Source organism: Neolamprologus multifasciatus, chromosome 9, assembly GCF_963576455.1.
Source record: "Neolamprologus multifasciatus chromosome 9, fNeoMul1.2, whole genome shotgun sequence".
In the NCBI taxonomy this organism is placed as follows: Eukaryota; Metazoa; Chordata; class Actinopteri; order Cichliformes; family Cichlidae; genus Neolamprologus; species Neolamprologus multifasciatus.
This window is the reverse complement of record NC_140447.1, coordinates 15,563,004-15,586,667: the sequence shown is the minus strand read 5'-3', so window position 1 is coordinate 15,586,667 and position 23,664 is coordinate 15,563,004. Positions and strand designations below refer to the sequence as shown.

Here is a 23,664-nt window from a genome sequence, read left to right as displayed (position 1 = left end):
TAATGCAGGTAATTACGGCTGTAAGCACTGCAATAATCTCCACAGATCACGAGTTTATCCTGTGTTAAGGAGTCTGCAAAGATTATGTTCCGTCACACAGGTAATTGCTTTAATAAAGGAATGGGAATGACATAGATGATTGCAGCTATGGTATACCTGCTGAACAGATTTGATTGGCACATTAAACCATCACATGAACGTTGTGTGCTTTACAGCCTTGGTTTATCCTGACATACAGCACAGTGTTTAAATGAACTGTGTCTCTGTATGTTCCCATGTGACCTTTATATGGATTCATACCCTGTTCCATCCATTTTGCCACATATGTCTGCGTACATGTTTTTAATTTTTTTTTCCTCATAGTGTTTTGCAACATGCCTCTTACCTCAGTGAGCTGAAAAGAAAACATTATGAAATGATGTATTTGAAGAAATGAAGCTTGTCTTTATGTGTGCTTGCTGATGCTTCAAGAATAAGTCCCTCTGGAAAACTAACCAAGAGCATAGTAAATGATCCATTCTGAGGAGCATTTAGGAGGAAAAAAGTTTATATGAAACATCAAGTTAATTCGTTTTTATGTATTTTATTTTAATTAAATTTGATTGGTGACTCTATTTATGGTTTATTTTTTTTGCTTTTCTTTGAATTTGGTAATGCTTAAAAAAAAGTGTATTTGTATGGGTAAAAATACATTATATAGACATATGTAGACATTAACCCTACAGTAATGTGCTGATGTTAATGCCAGAGAAGATTTGGAATCTTCAAATGCCACTTAATGCCTGAGTTGTCGTAGTTCCAACAATATCACTAACTGCTGACTGAAGAACAACCGAGAAGAAAGAAATTTCATGAACTTGTTGAAATGGTGGCATCCTATTACAGTAACAAGCTTGAATTCAGTGAGCTCTTTAGCACGACCTGTTTTCTCAAAGGTTTTCTAAAAGCAGACTGCATGGGTAGGTGCATTATTTTATACACCTGTGGCAATGGGAGTGTATTTCCCATTTGATTATAAATCCTTGTTATGCACATTCCTTGTTATCTGCTCACCACATTGCTGCTAGTCACTGCTTAGAAGTCTATGTCTAGATGGTATAGGAACAAATGAATTTCCCTACAGATTTTTAAGATACCAAAATACAGTAAGGAATGTATTGAGTGTAATCATGTCACCCACACAATCTTGAATGAGACAACTGTCTCTCCTGGTTTGATGTTTGGGATTATAGAATACTGGATTTTTATCAATGGTGTGACAGTATGGAAGCTTTCTGTATGGGTTTGTGCGTACATGCGTGCATTTGTGGGTGTCTTTCCAGACTATCATAGTTCATTTCAAGTGGAAAAAAACAGTTGGGGAGAGCAACAGCAGCAGCTTCACTTCATCCCGGCTGTGGTCACCTTGAGCTTCTAATATGCTACCCTGCAGAGTGACAGGCAGGCATGAAAGGAAAAGGGGGCTTATTGTGCATTAAAAGCTACCAGTCTGCCACCTATTCAGCACAAAGTGAAGATGAGAGAGACGGAGAGAAAAGACAGCAAGTATGTGGCTCTTCTTTATTTCTTGGAAGTGAATGAGTAAACCACACCAAGGCAACCACAGAAAAATGAACATGATTACTAATGCATGTTGTGTGAATTATCCAAATTCAACCACAGAATACAAAGAAGTTTGAGAATGTGTGTTTAAAAGTTTCTGTTCCAGTGAAATATATGCATAATGTTTCAAGACTGCAAAGTAGAAAGTGGTAATAAATTATAATCACTTTTAGTCATGTCCATCTACCACTCCTGAACTAGTGCCACTCAAAAGAAATTGTGCAAAAAGGTTTTATTTGCAATTAAATTTAAAAAGTTTTTTTTCATGAACGTCTTTTTTTTTCTTTTTTCTTTTTTTGTGAAATGTCCACTCCTACAAAGTGTGGTCGTTTGTGCACTCCTTTGTTGGGACTCCTTTATCACGAATGACTACGTCACGATTTCCAGTGGCTTGATCACCTTGAGGCACTGCTGAGATTGTATTGAAGCCCACTTTGCTTTGATCAGCTTTATAATCATCTCTGTACTTTTTGGGTCAAGTGTTTTTCATCTTCCTCTTGACAGTACCTCACAGATTCTTTGTGGGGCTGAGGTCAGATGAGTTGGATGGCCAATCAAGCACAGTAATAACATGGTCAGCAAACCATTTGGCAGCAGTTTTGGCTCTGTGGGCAGGTGCTAACTCCTGCTCCAAAAGGAATCAGCATCTCCATAAAGCTTGTCAGCAGATAAGAGCATGACATGCTCTAAAATCTCTTGTATAATGCTGCATTGACTTTCGACTTAGAGAGGAACAGCCACCGTCACAGACTTCACGCTGGACTTCAGAGAATTCCTCAGTTCTTCCTCCCAACTATAAGACATTTATTCTCTAAGGAAATGCAAAAATTACTTCCATTTTCCAACAGGACTTTGTACCACTGAGCAACAGGCCAGTTCTTTTTTTCTCTTTAAGACGGTTAACAGCATGTGGCGAGAATAAGGCACGGCGGGACCACGGAGTGTCTTTCAGAGCCATCTTTATTGACATCTCACCACAACACCACCCCAACCCCTGAGTCCCCGTGTTTTAACACGGCGGGCGTGATTGTGGATGCCGTGCAGGTGCGTCCGCACGGCACCGCAGACCACGCCCCACCACACACCCCCATCGCCCGATTGAGGCCGGGGAGCAAACTGGCCGAACCTACTCCCCCTCCCCACGAACTGCGGCGAGACTCGGCCCAAAACCTCGGCACCCCCAGCCCCTGGCCAAGCGGCGGGGGAGCGTCCATTCTGGTGGCCGCCCGCGCATACAGTGGCGACGGCGAAGCAAGCGGACACGGCCCCACAGGCATGGCCGTGAGCTCCTGCTCACAGGCGGCTGGGCAGACGTCATGCGCGCAGAATCGACTGGTGGCAGCGAGGCTGGATTGTACTCTGATATGGACTAATGTACTGAGTTTTGGTGCATCGTGAAAGGGTTTGTAACTCTGATTTTTATTCAATAAAAGTTAGACTTTGGAGCTTACTCCATCTTCTGTAGCCTGAAGTTCTAGGGCTGCATGTTTTATTTTATTTTTTTTCAGTGGATTATTCATTTGACACTTTAATATTTTAACTTGCACATGAGAGGGATCCCTGCCATCTGCCTGCAAGCTATATGATTTCATCTCAGCTCACCAGCCTCTTCACACCTGCACATCAATCAGCAGCTTGCCAGCAACCCAACAGCTGAATGTCACAACTCCTCTACCTTGATTTGTATTACCCATGTGCCAGTCTGCTACTGCATTGCAGAGGAGAATAAGAGTTGAGATTGTGGTACTCGCTGCTGTCTCTTGGAACCGGCATTGAAGTTAGATGAACTGTGTAAATCAGCTTTATCCTGCTGGGGTCCAAAGGAAAGTTTTTTTTTTCCCTCTTCATTCGAGCCAAAATTTGCTTCAGGTGTTCATGCTCAAAGTCAGAAATGTGTGTGCATGCGCAAGAATTTGGTGTGTAGATAAGTCACTTTAGGCTGAATAACATCAGGAGGGGATGTCAAGCTGAGATCCTGACTCAAGCCATACAGGCAGCCAGTCGCACTTTCATTAGTTGAAAGGACATTACATTGATTACATTCATTTCCTGAAGACTGACCTAAACCATCAATTCTTAAACCTTGCCCTCATTTTCACCTTCCGCTAAATTTAATCAATTGTTCAGTCTAACACTCTATGATTTGCAGTGAGAAGCGTTTCTTTTTGACCACAGAGGGGACACAGGTCCCACTGTGTGAGTTTTGTAAACATCCAAACACAAGTCAAAGTACTTCTTCACATTTTGTATTTTCCACTTTGAACTGAAGGCAGCTTAAGTGCTCAGAAAGGTCTCGATCAGTTCACAGTTATCAAAGCGTTTAGCTGCTGTACACTTGAAAATACTCGGATCAATAAATACAGACGCCCACACACAGTTATGCTACACTAATACTATCCTGTCACCCCAGTCTATGCTCACATCCCTCTGCTCCCAGGCTGTGTGAGTCACTGGGATTCTGGTGAAGTGCAGATGCTGGTTTTGCAGGTTTCTGCTGCAGCAGGCAGATCAAACATTTGATAAAAGTCTCTGTGGTATATTTTATGCTCATTTTCTCTGCGATGCTTTGCTCAGCAATACCAACATGAACTTAACAGTATCACTACATGTGACCCCCCCACCTTCCTGTGACATGCTACCGCCACATTTTTCCCTATTGTGTTAAAGTCGTGCCATTTATCCAAAATGACACTGCGCATGCCAGTTTTTTTTACCTTGTGTTATAGCAAATATTTATGTACTCTTATGTGCTTGTATTTTGTTTTTAGCTGAGTGCACATCTCTACCGTGATGAATTTACTTCAAAAACACCCTTCATGGTCTTTAAGCAGGCTTCGATTTATGCCATTTCAGATTTCACTAGTCCCTCCATATTTGCTCAGAAATGAAATCCCATTCCTTATTCATAGATGGCGAGTCTCTCTGGCCTTCATATAGAAATGCAGCAACCTGAAGTTTAGAATGAAGAGGGATTTTTAAGTTCCTAGTAATATGTTTTATTGTCATGATAGTTATTCTGATGCTACTTACTCATTACCTTTGGATTTAGCTAATTGTGTGCCTGTTCAGCATGCAGTCATGTGAAACAGAAGCTTTACACAGGACTCCATGCTATCTATAGAAAATCTAACTACACTGACCCATCGTTCAGCAGCAATAACTTGAATTTATACTTTTCTCTATGAATTCATTAATCTCTCACATCGTTGGAGAGGAATTTTGTTGCTTCGGTGTTGAGGTCAGGACTTTGGACTGGACCATTGCAATGCATTGATTCTTTTTCTTTTTTTTCAGCCATTCTGTTGTAGATTTGCTGCTGTGCTTGAGATCCTTGTCTTGCTGCATGACCCAGTTTTGGCTAAGCTTTTAAAGAGGTGGTCACACTTGATCATAATCCAGGTCATTTGATTAGCAGGACTTGGCTGCTACTTACCCTCTTAATTCCTATAGAAGCAATAAAGGTGGACTCAGTTTTTCAGAGGGCTGCATAGAGTCCTACCAAACCTTACTTTTTCACATGACTGTAGTTATAACACAGTTGCTGACGCTGACAGACGTATTTCCATTGGAATTATCTGTATCTAATTAAAGCGATTCGACTCGAATCACTTTTGCTTTGAAGTTAAATTTAAAAAAATAAAAAAGATTGATAGATGGATAGATAGATTGATGAGATATACATATGTGATATATATCGATGGATAGATAGATATTTGCGTGGGTTCAGTCCGGGTATTCTGGCTTCCTCCCACAGCACTCACATTCAGACATATGGGCAATTTAGTGTTACCAATTAACCTATCCCCACTAACTGCATGTCTTTGGACGCACAATCTGATATCCTCGTGTTGGTGTTATTCCCACATCATCATAATTTATGTTGCTCCAGATTCTGATGATGTGGGAATAACACCAACACGAGGATATCAGATTGCGCGTCCAAAGACATGCAGTTAGTGGGGATAGGTTAATTGGTAACAGTAAATTGCCCATATGTCTGAATGTGAGTGCGAATTGCTGTCTGTGTCTATTTGTTAGCCGTGAAACAGACTGGCAGCCTGTTCAGGCTGTACCCTGCCTCTCACCCTAAGACAGCTGGGATAAGCTCCAGCCACCCCCCCCCCCCCCCCCCCACCACCACCACCACCACCACCACTCTGCGACCCTAAAAAGATAAGCGGAAGAGGATGGATGGACAGTAGTGATTCTTTACAGTGATTCTTCACAACTAATCCACCTTATTAATCACAGTGACTTTCACTTGTGCGCTAGTCATTAGCCCTTGGATTCCAGGCCAGTTTGAAAACTGGTATTTTATCTGCCCTGGACAAAACCTTCCTGGATGTCCACTCAGCCTTGTGCTGGTTCTTGGTCTCTTTAATTGCATCCAGAGCTATTTTGGCTGCTACCTGCTGACGATGCCCCTTGGAAATCAAAGCTGGTTTCAGAGTAAGTCACATTTGGGCATTTGTGATGCCAGGCTTAGGTCATCAGTGCAACTGTTTTGAGAGCTATAACTCTTGAGCTCTGCACTGAGCAAGAGAACAGCTGCTGAGAGGGCGATACATCATTTAGTAAGAAACGGCAATTGTTTTTGTTTTCCAGCCAGACTGCAAAATGCCATTATCTAGATTACAAATCTGACAATAACATGATTCAACATCACCCAGAAACTTAAGCCTAAGCCAGCCTGTTTGTCATCTGGGAGACTGTGTCATCTGACAGAAAGACAGAGAGAAGAATGGACATTACGGAGAGGTGGAAACGGAGGGAAAATTACTATGTTAATGGATGGCTGGCAGACACTAGGAGTGTGAGTGAGAAGGGGATGCAGGGCAGACTTGATGGAAAAGGAGAAAGAGATGAAAAAGACTCGAGCTAATAGATCTTCAGCACAAACAATATTTGCTGGAAGTGACAGATTGTCAGAAATAGCCTGAACATCATTAGGTCCACATATCATCCCAACTCTTCTGTATTGGATTACAAAACAAATTAGTATTCAGCGGGTGTGCTCTCTCCCCCCTCTTAAACCCATGGCACCGTCAACATGTGCACTGCAGCGACTTATTTGCATAATCAATCGTTTTTAATTTAACAGTTTGGCATCCTTAAACTTTCAGCACCTGTAGAACTTTGCAGAGCTGCTACAGTTAATCATGTTGACATTAAGGAAGGCTTCAGTAATTAATTATATTATACGCATTTCAAATGCAGCGAGGAAACCCAGAGATGGTGTGAATACAGTGCTAGTGGTTAACCTGCTCTACCTGGCAGACCTAAAATAAACTGAGCCGAGATGAAGCAAAATTGATAAATATGACGGTTAATCAACAGTTTGGCTCTGTAACTATATAAGTATTGTTTTTAAATTCATTTAATGGTTACTGTCATTTTCCAAACATTCTCAGCCCACAGCTTCTCCAATGTGGCATCTTGCTGTCAGACATCAGGCTCCTCAGAGCTCTAAAAATACATTATTGCTATTTTCTGTCACATTATAGAGAAAAACCATTAACATTGATTAATCTGAAAAATAACTTGAGCACTTTAATTCTGTTATAGTAGTGCAATACACATATTGATTGACAAAATAAGATTAATTTTAATGAGTGACTGACCTTATTTAATAAATAAAAATGTAGTATTTTACCCTCCTTTAAAGATGAAAGAGTGAATTTTAAACAGTTCACCCTCATTATTAAATTATGTATGGAGCTTTTTGTAAGCACAGCGCTCTTATTAAACCCAAGCTCTATGTGTGAATCAATTAAAGATCAACAAGAATGTCTCAGACTGCGATATAGGACATAAATCTCTTTGCTTAGCACAAGAGAAGATGTATAAAAGCAATGTACTCTGAGTTGGATTACAAGAAAATGTCAGTGTTACGACAAAGTCCAGTTATTAACTATTTCGCACATTTGTGTGTTTTTTAAAGGGAGCAACTGAAAGAAGACAACGACATTGGACCAAAAAGATGAAGCAGAAATTTAAACAAAAGATTTGTGTTGTAGCTTAGTAAACTTAGTACAGTAGGAAAAACAGTGATTCAAAACGAGCAAAATTACTGTGCAATGAACCTGCGACCTTGTTGCCTTCGAAATGGTTGCTTTGAAGACTGGGATCAGGTCTCCGTTCAGTCATAGTCAGTAGTCACCTTCCACGCGACGTTGGTGCATTGAAAGACTGTTAAGATGAGGTCAGTTTGCTATGAGTTTGATTGAATGGGGTCCAGTTGACCATTATATGCAATCTGTTTGTGATAATATGGCAATTAATTATGATAAACCTGTGAAAATTGCAAATTTGTTATCATCGTCGTCCACAGATATTCACATTAACTCCATACATTCAGAGTTCAGTCAGAAACCCAAAGATCTGAAACAGAAATCCTTTATATAGGATAATCTTTTATATAGGCATATATACCGAATAACAAATACTAATAAACCAGTCAAGCCAGAGTGTCCTATTTGAAAGAGACTCGTTTCAGACAAGTTGCTCTCAGTGCTGCAGACTGACTAAGATTGGCTGCAACATGTTGGCAGTTTGTCTGTGTTTATATAGTAGATGGCGGTTATTTGCGAACTTTCGCCAGTCTGTCTGAGAGTGATCATCTGAGGTGGACCATGACTGTTTGGAGACGGGTTGCCAACCACCCTGTGATCAAAAATGAGCTGGTAATTTAATGCAAGCACAAGACAATGGCAGATGTTCCCCTTTCCTTTCACAAGGAGCTGACAGTTCTATTTTTTTACTCTAGCATGCCTGAGCTATCAGCCGTTAGCAGAAATTTTGGAGCATTCTTTAAAATGTAATGCTATAATATTTCCAGCACACTATTATTATTATATTATAAGCTGTATGCCAAACACCTGTTAAAAATAAGTAACTCAAAACACTGCTTTGTGAATAGGGAGCGCCTTGTGTTATTTCTCACTGAGGCCAATTGTGCCTCGCTGATACCTGGATGACCCACATGTATCTATACCGATTACTCTGCACTGAGCACAGGTTTTCATGTCTCATTAACAGGGAAAGGAGGTAATGTGAAGCGATAGCAGGCATAATGAGCCCTTTTTGTCTTTGGATATGTGTACATTTGCCCGATCATTTAATTAAATGGCTATAGCTAGCTGCAGTCTAACTGGGCTGCTCATTAAACCCATAACACGAAAGCAGAAAGGCAAAATGGATCCTGATCATAATCAGAATTGAGGGAAATGACTTCCAGGCAATTGCCTCTAGCTTATTGAGATATTAATGTTCTCTGCATACATTTCCCTTGCTTTTGTTTGCGCACATAAATGTGTTTTGAATATTTTCATTTATCATTTAATTTGAGTGCAACCAATATTTGCCATCTGCAAAACTATGAAAGCCTCCTTTTGAATACGTTTTTGGTATATAATTGTTTACTTCCGTGTCCATATGCAACGGCCACACTGGTCACCCCAAACCCACCTCTTTCTCACATGACGCTGTATATGAAATGGTTGGTTCGTCTTGTTATTATGCTACGTCTAATGATGCATAGGAAAAGCAATCAGCGAGGCGGCAGAGGAGATCTGCTCGAGGAGCAGCGTTAATAACTTAGGGAAGCAGGAGAGTGCAGGGTCCCCGCTGGTTCGACACAACATGTACACAAAATACACACAGGAAATTTGCAATATGCTGCATTCAGCACACTTTGTGCTCCATACTTAATTTTTCATGTATGACTTAGTGGTTTGGTTAGGATTGACTCTGTGGTGTAAAGAATACTTCTAACGCCTCTGGTATGCACATATAAGCCCCATCTGCCATGCACATGTGTGCATCTGTGAGATCAGCGTAAGCTCAGTAGGCCGTGACCTGGCTGAGGGTAGGGTAGAGGCTTTAAATAATTTACCCGCTGCCCATTCAAGCTGAACTCACTTTCACACCTCGCCAGCAGCAACATCTCGATCTCTGCATCTCAGCTGCCGCTCGTGCCTAATGACAAGTGATGGCTGATGATGTAAACATGGGTGAATGTGTTCTTACTCGAGCTCTCCTTATCACTCAGGGTCATTTTAAATATAGCTGACACAAGTGCAACATCGACTGATGATGATGATGATGACGGCGATGTGTTTATGATACAAATGCGAACCATTAGATAATTTATAGTAGCCTCTGCTGATTTTGCATTTTGCCCAGTAAGCACAAATCCTGCAGAGGTAAACCCATGTGCATAGTTAATGTGAACACTTGAGGCTTCGGACAGGAAAGATGCTTTGCTGGTTAAAACACGGATTAACAGTCCGTATTATACTGTCTCTCTCATAAGCTTAATACCCAGCTACAGGTGAAGGATATAAATTTAGTCTCACTTAATTTTAGGAAGCTGTAGGATTGTCAGAGTCAGCTGAGACTGTGGATTATTGGTTGTTTTTTTTCATTTGGTTTTGTTCAACTTTTTAGCCTAATTCCTAATTGCTGATCGGTGGAAACAGTTCTCTGATGTGATCAGTGAGTCTTTGTTCATCATTTATGTGATTTTAAACTTTAGTTTGAGTAGCTCATCAGAGGCTTTCTATTTATGCTCCTTTTTTTCCCAGTCAGGCTCGTTTGTGTGTATTGACCTTCAACTTAACTGCGATTTAAGCCAGTTTATTGTAATTATTCCCAACCTCATAATATCTTGATTAACAAACTACAATTCAGTTTCATGTGATGCTTTGGATGCGCATGACATGCTGTCCTCAGCGGAGTTCCGACTGAAGTGCAAAAAAAAAAGGCATGACAGGTCCTCGCAAATTGAAATGTCAGCCATCACGTTAATTCCACAAAATCGGCGTAAGGGAAAGAGAAGGCGTTTGAGGCAGAAACATGGAGCAGCAGAGTGTTTTCACCAAACCCTTGACCCCTTCTGCCCTTCCCTTGTTCACCCCCCACCGCCCAGTTTTTCATTTGCCACAGTTTTTTCATTCACTCTGCATCGCGGCGTCCTCCGCTGTTTTCACGTCCTACCTCTCAACCAGGCGCTCACATCCCCCCTCTCTCTCTCTCTCCCCCTCCCCTCATCCTATCTCTCTCGCTCTCTCTCTCTCTTTCGCTTTCTCTCTCTCTCGCTCTCCCGGTTTCAGCGAGATGAAGCAGGAGCTGGCGGAGGAAGGCAGCAGATGCTCCATCCTCTCCAAGCAGCACCGCTTCAACGAGCACTGCTGCATCCGCTGCTGCGCGCCCTTCACCTTCCTGCTCAACCCCAAGCGCCAGTGCCCGGACTGCCAGTACAACGTCTGCAAGACCTGCTGCACCTACAGCAAGAGGGACAAAGCGTGGCTCTGCTCAGCGTGCCAGAAGGGCAGGTTAGTGTTTCCACGCAGACACGTTCACATACACACCCTGGGCAGAGGCAGAGGCAGGGGAGATTAGGTCAGTGGAATGAATGAGGGTGAGAGATGTGAGAGAAGCTGCGAATTGGCTGACTGAAGGAAGAGGAAAATTGATGGGGGGGTAAACGGGAGGGAATTTATGAAAGAAGAAAAGAAGATTAAGTGAGGAAGAGGGCTGTAGGAATACTGACTCTGAAGGAGACAGATGGGGAAAAGTGAATGAACGAGAGGGAAAGGTGGACTTTGATGGTGACAGTGCCTTAAGGATGGGTGTGTTTTGAGTCTTTTTCTGATTTTTGTTTTGCTGCTTTTTTAAACATCATACTGTCCAATCCTTTCTTACTGAAACATCCCTGTTTCCATTTGCATTTTTCTGCATGTTTAATATGGTGATGAAGGGGAAAAGCGCAGGGCAGTTAATGAAAAGGTGGAGAAAAGTTATAAAATAAATGTTACGATTGTTGATATGAACTGTTGGTAATAGAGATACAACAAGGCAGTGGTGATGAAAATTGGCACGTGTCCATTTTTCTCCAGCAGATTTCACATTTACATAAAAAGACCCAATTTCTACAGTAAAATAAATGTTTTATTTCTGCTTTTCTCCCAAACAAAAAATCAGGGTTTTAAAGGAATCAATGCATGTTTGTGATTTGAAGGACAAAAAAACCAAAACAATCAGGAGCGTGTGAGGCAGGGGAACGTGCCGGAGCCAATTGTGTTTGCAAATGACTGCTGTGTGTGCATATGTATGTGTCTGTGTCTGTTTTGGGCTGTTTATGCATGCAGTTTTGTCCAAAACCTTGGGAGTTATTCGTGTGTCCTGACTTGCCATTAGATGAATATTAAACTCTTTGTGTCTGAGCAGGTTGTTGAAAATACAACGCCAAAGTGTGAGTCCATTTGTGGTGGATTCAGTGGGGTTTGGGATATGATATATATGTGTGTGTGTGTGTGTGTGTGTGTGTGTGTGTGTGTGTGTGTGTGTGTGTGTGTGTGTGTTTAGGCTCTAAGTATCAGCGTGTAAAAGCTTCTTTTGTATGAGGTGATGTCTTCAAAGGTGTAATTTTTTTGTTGTAATGTCAGCAACATTCCAGAAAAAATAGCACACATGTGCTGCATTTAGCATTTTCTGACTATTTGTGTGTGTGTGTGTGTGTGTGTTTAGGGTTAGGGTAATAGGACTGGACAGGATTTAAGAGCGCAACAAAGCTGCTGGAAAAAAAAATTACGCCGTCCCTCGCCTTATTTCATCCCCTCAGTCGCCTAGCTCTGTCTCTTTCTGTCTGTCATTGATTTTTGCTGCATGGTGTATTGAGTTAGACCCGCTGCCCTCGGTCCTGGTGTGTGAGACAGGAGGGAGAAGGAGGAGTGGGAGCAGGAGAGGCAGCGAAGAAGAGGAGGAGAAGGAGGGAAAGAGATGATGGTAGTTAAAGGAGGTGACAAGATTTGCATCGATCATCTCTCCCCCTCATCTTCTTCTTATTTCTGTCTGTCTTCCTTTTGAGTGTGTATGTGTGTGTGCGTGTGCGTACCTCTGCTGGGGGCTCTGTAATGTTCTCATTACAGCTTTAGACTGAGTCACAGATGGGCTTGATGTCACAGCATTGCCGTCTACCAGCTACATATAAATACAGCACTTTTCATTAGCGCATTAAACAAGCTTAAATCTGGTTTTAGCATGAATTACTCTCTCTGGGTGGAGTCATGTCGTTTGGAACAGCTTTCACTGGGAAGAGAAGGCTGGCATTTGATTTTCAGAAATAGCTATTAGTTACGATTGCAAGAAAATGCACCGATTCGATGCAAAGTACCTCCTCATCAACAGTATTTTCATTAGAGAAAACATCGAATGAAATACAGTGTTAGTCAAACTCACGAGTTGAAAAAAGTTCATGGGTTTTGTCTCTTTTTGAACCATTTCTGCTGAATCTAAATGCAAAATCTGTTCGCAAAGGAAACAAACCGCCAAATGCTCTCACTCGCATTCACCGGCTGTCCATCAACATTCACAGTGGCGTGGCCACGCTGCCCACAAGTGTGATCCAACTACGGAAAGCAGATTTGTAATCATCGCACACATGGACGCACTCAGAGGCTAAAGTCACCCACACACACATGGATGCATATTAGAATGTATGCATGTATATCCAGGCAGACTTATGCTCGCATGCAAGCAGACATGAGGACATGCATCGGTTATATGTTTGTTAATTAAGTGTGAGCAGGACTGGTTGACATAGATGTTGTGATGGATTGCATAAATGTTTCAGGGCAACCACAGAAATGGTTGCGTGTCGATGGCAGATGGTATCTGTAGAGAAGACTCAGTGATTCGGCAGCTTTGTAATAACACCTTTCTAGCCTTGTGAAACACGCATATACACACACACTCACACACACACACACATATATATATGTGTGTATATACACACACGCACCAAACGCATCTGTCCCCTCCTGAACGGATGGGACAGGCATGACCATTTTGCAGCCTGGTTGAATTAACGGCATCCTCGGCCCATGGTCTTCAAACACACACAACCGCTCACACGCAGTATAATCACACTTGCCACACACCAGTGGTTTTTATCGGAGAAGTCAAAACATTTTAGCGGGAACTGAAAAGTAATTTTTTTTTCTCCTTTCGGCTCTACACCCAAGCACTGGTGAGAATGTTAAAGGGGCAGAGAAGGAGTAAGTAAGGTCAAGAGAGAGGAAGAAGAAGGGAGGGCAGAAGGATGAAAAAGGAATGACAGAAGAGGAAATGACCTGTCCCAGTTATTCAAGAGTGGAAATGCAAGTAAATTCTCCTTTTGCTGTGTCTCACAAATTGCTTTGTTTCTTTCTCTTTGTCTCTGCCTTTAGAAAAAATACTTCTCTGCTACCCCCAGCCTTCTCTTGCTTTTAGTTTAGTATTCTCTTTTCATCCATCTTTTCCACATTTACATTAAAGCTACTGCAACTCCCTGCATTTAAACTATAGGGGCTCCTCTGTGCATCTCTATATAGAGTTGTCAAGCAGTGTATGCACAGAGGGCTGGTCTGCACAGAAATTGCAAAAAAAACAAAACAAAAAAACCGAACAGACAAAATGTTTGTACTGTTTTCGTAATCTCATCCTAAAGCATGACTTCGAGGAGATTATGGCATCTGCTACGCTGTACAGTACATGTACGCAAACACTCATGCAAACAGGCGAGGCTTGCACACAAGCACATGCATGTGGAATTCACAGAGAAGCAGAAAGCCATGCTGAAACTTATATTAATTGGGGGTTTTTTGCCATTAAATTTAATGTTTTAATCAGATCACGCATGGATGCACATCATTTTACTGTGCAGCTTATGGATTAGCAAGAACAAGCGCAAACAGATCCCTGCACATATACCTCAGAGTCCTCTTAAACAGACATTTCCATGTGCGCTGCTGCAGTTACAATGTGACGTTAGCTATGCATCGTACATCGTAAAGAGCATGTAGTCGCTACTGGTAACATGCAACCTCACACATCCACATATATGTTACATCCACTCACTGCTACAAATAGCACTCCCTGTTCAGTCCTAGAAGCTGTTTCTGAATGCGGGAGGTCCTTCTGTTTGTTTTCATGTCTAACGAGAACCATATTGATGGTTCACACCACATCTGAATGATTCAGATTTGTGATTGACAGAGGTTGTCAGTCTCATAGCAATAGGTTCATTTAAAAGGAGATGAAGGAGTGCTGATCAGATGATTCACCCAAAGGAATGTGATGCTACTGCCTCTGGTCTTGTCGTGTGAATACTTTGTTCATGACATAAAAATGCATTTTCATAGAAATCTAACTGTTTGCATCAGTAGCATGTTTAGATCCTTTTAAAATCGTGACATTTGACATATTCTCTAGTCTGTTTCTGCCATTTGATTCCACCTGCCCATTCTTCCATTGTGTATTGTAGACTATTTTTATTTATTGATTGACTATTTATTGATTGCCTAAATCAGTGCTGTTCTCACCACAAAGCCCCATATTGAAATCAGCTCAGCTTTTAAGGCAAATCAATCTTGTAACTGTTTAATTGATTTTCTTAAACAGCCCCTCTACACCGTACCTCATTAATGCTACAGACACACTAGGGGAAGCAGTGGTGAGGCAGCATGACCAAAATTACAGAAGCTGTAATCTTGTTGCCTTTGACATGGTTGTTTCAAAGACGGGGGTCTCCAACCACTTGCAGTCAGTCTTCAAAGAGACTTTTGGTCTCGATAAAGCTGCAATAAGATGGAACAGTCTACTTTCAGTTTGTGTTGGAATCTGGTCAAGTTGGCAATGACATGCAATCGGTTTGTAATAATAGTGTAATTAACTGTTCCAGACTGGTGAAAATCGCGAATCTGTCACCTTCAGCATACACAGAAATTTGCATAGATTAACTCATAACTGCATAGATTTGAAATTGAAATTCCTCCACAAATAGTGATACAGCTGCTGCAGGATGGCAATTTAATTGCAAACTGATGCTCAACCTTATAGGAATCAGAAAACAACCAATTGGCAACCAGCTGTTTCGAGTCCCTTGCAGGAAAGAGACATCACAAAAAATTTATTCTCACTCATGTAGACTGGTTCAGATTGATTGCAACGTGTTGGGCATCTGTGGTCGCAAATTTTGAAGCCATCCTGGTAACCTTCTCCCACCAACGATGTGGTGATCCAACCTTTTTAGATCCAATTAAAATCAAGACACTCAAAAAGATGCTCTGGAAAAGAGTAGAATTCTTGGAACAGAGTTTAATACACTGAATCATATGAACAGCAGGAAAAATACATACAGACATTTAGCAAGAAAATTAATAGCAGAAAGCAAGCAAAGCAAAACCCCGGGGTGTACAGCCTTAAGCACAGACAGTAGAGCAACACAGAGACGGACAGAGAGTAACAGCAGAGGGGAAAAAGTGCTGGGGGTGTCCTCTGGTCCTTTAATATACAGGGACCAGTATCCCCGCCCCCTGCTGTTGAGTAACTTTCCCATGCGCCCAAACACAGCTGCAGGGGTCAGGTACAGGCCAGGGTACGGGCAGGGCTCTGGTTAGGTTAACCCTTTGCTTTGCCCTCCGACAATAGGTCACAACATGGTCAAAGGTCACACATTAATCCTAATTATTAATATATAATCTTATAACTACATAGGTTCTTAAAACACTTCAGTGTAGTTCAAAGTATGTGCGTGTGTGTGTGTGCGTGATTATATCGTATGATATTTTATCGTGATGTGTTTACTGTTTTGGTTGTGCTGCATGAAAGACGTTGAGTGTGTATTAGGGAAGCTGGAGAGTGAGTTATGCAGCAGAACTCTCAGCAGCATTAACTGCCCTGTTACTGCACCACCTTAATAAACCTCAGTGAAGCAAAATGTCTTGTGCTTAAGACTCTACATGAAAGTTAAAATATATATGTTCAGTGCACATAGATATATAGTGTGTATATAGTTACGTAGTTATACATATCAAACAAAAATCCAACACACATCTGTTTGCATTTATAAATTAGACAGCAATTATTTAGAAACCTTCGCCAATCTGAGAGTGACTGCAGTCGGTCTGAGCTGAAACATAGTTGTTTCAAGATAGGTGCAAGCACTTTGTGATCACAAGTGGTTGCTCAAAGGTAGCCTCTGGGCAACTAGTTGGCCACCATAACCACTTGCAATGGAAAAATTCAGTCCAGTGACCAGGCAGCCACCGGTTTTTCCTAGTTACAAGAAGATTGTTGTCTTGTTTTTACTCTAGTCTGATAGAGCCAGACAAACAGGTTGTTTTGTACAGCTGTATATTTTTTTCTTTTACAGTTTTATTAGAGTGCATGAATTCAAATATGCAGCTTTTATGTTGACTGTGCAGTTTCTTTGACTTTTCACCTGCCTGTCTCCAAACCCATTAATCTTCCCCCTTATCAACACCTCCACACAAATACAAAATGTAAGCATGAGATTTAATTTTCTTTCTTCTTTTTTTTTTTTTTTTTTTTACTGCATTCACATTTTTTGCTCATGAATATTTATGTTAGCATCTCCAAAACAATAGCGTGTGTGTTTACTAAGACACCAGTGCAAAAATTCAGTGAACTCTCACACTGCTGCCAGACAAGCACCTGCGGCTAGCAGAGGAAGCAAGTCACAGTGTGATCTTTTTCTGTCCTCCTTGCGGGGGTATTTTTATCAGTGTGGGTGAGCAAGACTATAGTCTTAGACGGGGAGGGTGTGCCCTACAGCGCCAGGCTGCAGATGAAATGTGTCTCATTTTTAATAAGACATTTGCATGTCTGTCTTGCTTTGTTTCTTGCTGCTTGTTTACTCCATGTTTCTGCCAGGTTTCTAGCAGCTGGGTGCACCGTGCATTGCAGGACAGGTTCCTTGCTGTTTTTCCAATAAAGAGCCTAAATAGAAAGTTGCAAGCCTCAGTGGGTGAACAATGAAAGTCCCGACCCCCTCTTTCATTCATCACAGTGCAGCACTATCAGTTTCTAGGTTGGAATGTTTAAATCGCACAACACAGTTAACCGTAATGCAAATTAATGTGGGTGTAATCATATTTTGCACTGCTGGGAAATATACTTCCATGTAAACTTGCTCAGGTTTATTAAAATCAGCAGCCAAAATTTACACTAAACTGGGACTCTGAACATTCCCATACTTCCGGGAAGCTTTTTTATCAGAAACAAGAGTGCAGCTGAACCAGCTCACAAACCCTGCAACTCTCTGAGCTGCAGGCACAGGAAAGAGAGCCACTAATCACCCTCTCTGCTTCCTTCTCCTCCTCCTCTCTCCCTCCTTCACGGCCTTGTCTCGTGTCCAGCGCAGCTGACACAGTAGCCACCAGTCGATCATAACTCCTGCCTGTAATTTGCATTTCATTGAGTCACCCGGGACAGCAGGCACGCGCACGGCCTCTCACAAGATGCACACGCAAATGCACTTACGGCACCCAGTGCAGATTAAGTGTACATCCACATTAATATATTTTAGTTTTAGCATGCACGCTAATCTAAAACTGGGACTTTTAAGAATCTCTGCTGACCCAGCCAAAACTTTTAGATGGGTGATGTCAGTCGCCATATGAAACTGGAACAGTAGTAGTAGCAGACTCTCATGCCTTTTCCTATTTCTTCATCCTTTTGTGGATACTTGTTTCTCATTTGTTGTGTCTTTGTCTGCCAATGGCAAATGATCCAATGTGAGTGTGTTTGCTTTGCAGCAACGATTCAGTAACTGTATACTTAATCCTTACAGATTAAGCTAAAACCTTTGGGTCTCGCTTCTCTAGATATCGACTAATAAAGTTTAAACGTTTATTAAAACCGAATAATTTCTCCTACTCGTTGTCTGAGTTTTCTTTTTGTCTTCCCTAACTTTCAGTCTAGACGGTTTGATCGCCTCTCTTTTTGTTTTTTTCAAGCGATCCGAGTGTTCTCGCAGTAAAATTGAATGTCGCGTTTTATCGCAGACTCCGAGAAGAACAACCATTCAGCAGGCCATCTTGCCCAAAAGTAGCCGAATTGCCCCAGTAAGTCAATTTTATGCAAGCTACAGGTCCATATCCTGAGTCTAGGATCATACCCAGTCTACCTAAATTCAAATTCAAATTCAAATTTTTATTTGTCACATACACAGTCATACACAGTACGATATGCAGTGAAATGCTTAGACAACTGCTCTTGACCTAAAGAAAAAAAAGAAAAGGCTATGAATAAGATAGGAAATAAATATGAAAATTAAAAAGGGTAAATTTAACCAGGAAGGAATAAAATAAAATATAAAAATTAAGTTAAGAATGAGATAACTGTACAACACAAATTAGAATGAAGGGTAAATTTAACTGGGAAAGAATAAGATAAAATATATAAATTAAAGTTGAAAATAAAATAACTGTACAACAAAATACACAGTTATTTTATTTTCAACTTTAATTTATATATTTTATCTTATTCTTTCCCAGTTAAATTTACCCTTCATTCTAATTTGTGTTGTACAGTTATCTCATTCTTAACTTAATTTTTGAAATGATATGAATGATATGAAATAAATGATATAGCTGTATTTACAGTTAATATAGATGGGAATTATAAATGTGCTGTAAACTGATATAGTTTTCATTAAAGCAGAGTTTTACAAGGAAATTGGTTTAGCTTAGATGTAGCCTTAGGTTCAAAGAAACTCCTTGCCTTTTCATTTCAGTTCCACTTAAGTTTTATTCAGGTATATTTCTCACATTAATTGAAGTGTACTTGCTTGAACTTTACTAATGCAATTTGTGTGTGTTACTCTCAAACTAATTACTATAGAGTTTGGTAAGCCTTGAAGCAGTCTCTGTGTGTCTGCCCAGTAAGGATTTGTGTGTGCGTGTGTGTTCATGTGAGTGTGAATGCTTGTATTGCAGTGCTTCTTATCATGTGGCTCCTTGTGTAGCATAAAAGCCTTTTCTCTGTAGGGCATGAGGTCTTGTTGAAAGCAATAAATCACTATTATTCAGGTAAACATGCGAGCGCACACATGCACAAAAAGAACCTTGGACGTTCCCTCTTGCGGGTGTGCTAATTCCTGTCAGTTGTGCTATTACCAGTGTGTTATTTTGCAGCTATGGCTCTGAGTTATTAATGTCTCTCTGATGTCACTAGTCAGGCTCCACATCCCAGGCCTCCTCCGTATATATATGTGTGTGTGTGTGTGTGTGTGTGTGTGTGTGTGTAGGTGGGTGAGACTGAATCAGTTACACCTCTGAACTGAGCACCTCTCCAGGTCCAGTTGTGGAGCGAGCTACACCGAAGCAGCACAATGCGCAGTGCCTGTGATCTTATGTGTACCAGCAGGTAAAATCCTGTAATTTCTCAACCGGGGAAACTGGCTGCCATGTTGTAACGCTCCATGTGAAGCCAGTGATTTACAGCTTTCAGTGCTCACACAGCAAGCCTGCAGCACCGAGGTGATTGGAAATAAATAAATAAAGCAGTTTGTGCAGTAAGTTGGCTAGTGGTTTATAACACAAGCTATAAAACTCATTTTTTCATTGTGGGTTAGTGGAAATGGAGACAGAAAAGTACTTACTAATGCTGCTTTATAGTCTAGTCTATCTTTTGTGTGTTCGATTGGAAGCCTTTATTGGAAATTTTTTCCACTCAACCTCTACATTTGAGTAAATCTTTAGTCCTGACAGGTTGGTGTGCAGTACGATACTGCACAAAAGTCTTGATTTCTTTACATTTTGTTAGGAAAATGGGAAACGGGTCCATTAATTAAAACGTGTGCAAAAATGCATGGAAATACCGTGTATACAGCAGAAGCAGAGTTTCTACAATTCTAATGAAATAATTGCTATGATCACCTTTAGTCTTCAGTGTAACTTGAACTCTCTTGTGTCTCATTTCTTTAACACTCAAAGCTGTTCTTTAGATGTTGGCTCCCTTTTGTTCCATCATGGACCCCCAACTCCATAGCAGCAAAATTATTATAGCTAATATTCCCTTCCACTAAAAAAAAAAAAGTCTTTTAGTTTATTATTGATTTGGTAAATCAAGCAAACTGTATCCTCCAGTATGGTTTAAACAGACTTGAGATATTTGCTGCTATTAGTGCAGTGCTGCTGGAGAATCTGTGTGTTTTACTCGTGTCATTTGAGGTCAGCACTTTTAATCCATCTAACATTTACAAAGTAAAGACCTTGTAGCTCAGTAACTACTGCACATTGTCTTGCTCAAATAGAAATTTTAATATGCACATTCTCCCTTTGAGCCCTCTCCTCCCTCGCTGACTCACTCTGTTTCACAATGATTGCTTTTGCAGATGTGATCTATCAAAAGCATCTTCAGCAGGGGAGATACCCCACAGTACAGCCATTCATGTCTGATATCCTGATGGACTGGCAGGGGAAGATGTGAACTCAATGATTGGCAGATCAGTGGAATCAATCTCTGGTTTTTGGTTATGAATTAGGTATAGTGGATTTCACAACACACTGAGATCACAATTTATTCCTTTTCCTGTAAATCTTCAAGAATTTGGCATGAAATGAAAAATATTGCATGAATAGTAATAGTTTTTTTTCTCATCCTAACTTCACCTCTCACTTTTTCTCTTCCTCTTCTGCACCCTCATCCTTCCCTCAGGCAGATCATCCTGTCTGATCTCCTGTCACAGTGAACCCTCTGCAGTGTAACAGAGGTTATTATTGCTGCGGGATTTTCATACTCATTGCACATTCCTTGGTTTGAACCTAAGAGTCCCTTTAATGAAAGTTAGTTTTTTTTAACCCAATTTTCCAGTATTTTTATACATTCTGTCAATGTTGGGTTAGATTTCACAAGGATTTAAGAAGCATGTATCCTGCAAAATGACTACTGAGAAGGATCTGCAAGGAGCAAGAACTGTAACATAAATCCTTTGATTGATTAAATAAATACACTGATCCATTCATCGTGGCTTAATTGAACTAACAATTACTTTAAAAGTAAAGCTTCAGTTTCCCTCTGGAAATGACTGAACAGCACAAAATCTCTGAAATACAGTTTTGGTGCACCTGTTGACTAAAAGAGAGTTTAATTGAGTGTGAACATGGACATGAGCATGGTTATTGGTGTCAGAGAGGTTGGTGAAACACCCTGAACAGGACTCTAGTTTCTAGAGGGTACGTCACTGATAGATGAACAGGGATGTCAAACTCGGAGTACATCATGCGCCATATACAGCCCACTTTAATATTAAGTGGGGCATTGTTTGTTTTTTCAGTAATACAACATAGAAGATTGGCAGAAAAGTGATCGAACTAATTTAATCATTCTGAAAATCAAAATGTGCTTGAAATGGCACTAAGCTATAAAAAACAGGCTAATACTTTGAGTGTATGTAGGTCACTACTCCCCTGCACTACATGCTGCGGTTACATTTACTGCGATCTTTATTTATTTTTTGTAAATAAAGCCAAATATTTTTGGCTGATAATAAAAGACACGCTGACTCCGCTAAATATCTATTTACAGTCTACCAGATCTGTGATTCAGATTATATTTGACATGAGCTGACCTTGTTCCAAACACCCGAGTTTGCCAGATGTGGTTCAGCTGAGTGAGTCATGAGGTGTTTAATCAAAGTATAATATGTCATGAAAATTAGAAACAAGTCTTTGAATGACTTTAATAGACTGGCAACATGTCCAGGGTGTACCCTTCCTCTCTCACTGTGACCGCTGAGATTGGCTTCAGCTCCCAATTAGCCTGAATTAGTTAAGCACAAGAGGATGGATGGATGGATGGATGGACGAGTTTTGAAGTAAAGAGGAGTGTGTTCAAATAAAATTAGGAACATAAACTCTTAAAGGTTTTCATAGTTACACATAAATGCAGTAAATATTTTATGTATCAACATAAAGTTTAAATACATAACTGATGGAGTAGCAGTTCACCAAAACACATAAAAGTATCAGTTAAGTTTTTAATAGCTGATCAAAGCTATTGTTATATTTTCCACTTAAGCGAAAGCACAGGTGTAGTAATGATGGCTGCATTCCACTTTGATGATGTCACGCTTTTCCGTGTGTTGGCTCATTGTGATGGTGTACTGAAAAACTTGTGTGTAAGTGAGTCATTATTAATTCACCCTGTGCTTTCTCCAAAGAGAGGAAGCGTCTGTGCAACGCAGCATAAATTACCATAAACATGTAGAAGGTTTTATTTAATTAACCAGGTTCATTTTAAAACAGTGTTTCTGATTATGTGACTTTATTGCTGCTCGCGCTTTCTTTGACAAGACTTCAGAGGGCTGCCTGATATCCATCAGTTGTCCTTGCAGCATATGCTCGGGCATGCTGAGAAATATAATGCACACATCTCACATGTGGACTTAATGCACTGGGAAATGGAGCCAGTGTAAATGAATAACAATTAGACGAATATGCTAATTTCACTACCCCACTTTCCCTGTACTGTTGCCGTTCCGAAGGACTTCAAGTGGTGTGTATGTACACATCCTTATTGCGCGCTCTGCTGCATATCAATAGCTGTACATTGCTCCAGGCCTCCTGTCTCATTGCACCTCCTCTTCCATTTTTCAGCACTTTAAATGAGGCTTTGTCTGTGCATCACTGCGGCGCTTAGAGCACTCCGTTCACCTTGTTTAGTCATGATTTCCCACCTGAGCGAGGAGTGCTGTTTGATCTCATTTGTTGAAAAATCACATGATGTTATCAAGTCTGTACCTCCTGCTGTTTCTGGGGCTGGCTGATTGGTGCTGGATACCTCCCTGCCTGCATTGTCAGTTTTGAAACAGCCGTGTGAAGTTTTCCACCTTCTTTTTTGTTAATCATTTTATCTACTAATGTCCCCAAGAAAATGGAGGGATAGGATTCCCATTTAAGCATTTACCATAATTTCAGAGTCTCTGTATTAAGAAGTGCGATTCTTATGTTCTGTACCAGAGGGCATGCGTTTCACCTCCTTGTTGTATTGTCATATATGAAAATCAAGTACAAGTTCTCTGTCAGTTTTCTAAAAAAACAAACTGGTTTCAGGGATTCTTTGCTCTGGATGTTCTACTGGAAGAGTTATAGATTTATACTTTCACTTTCTTTTAGTATGTTCCCAAAACACAAGCAATGCCTAAATATGGACAGATCTATTTTTTTATTAATCTGTTGGCAAAAAAGCCACAGAACATCTTTCAGGAGATAG

The 23,664-nt window shown here is 40.7% G+C and overlaps 1 protein-coding gene across 1 annotated transcript in view; it reads left to right on the top strand.

The window, feature by feature from the left end:
• The window catches only part of myripb (myosin VIIA and Rab interacting protein b), a 123,299-nt gene that overhangs the window by 54,420 nt on the left and 45,215 nt on the right, over positions 1–23,664 (top strand). The window contains exon 3 of the mRNA XM_085173508.1: positions 10,716–10,937. Coding sequence (XP_085029634.1) covers positions 10,716–10,937 — 222 coding nt within the window. The remainder of the gene's footprint in view (positions 1–10,715; positions 10,938–23,664) is intronic.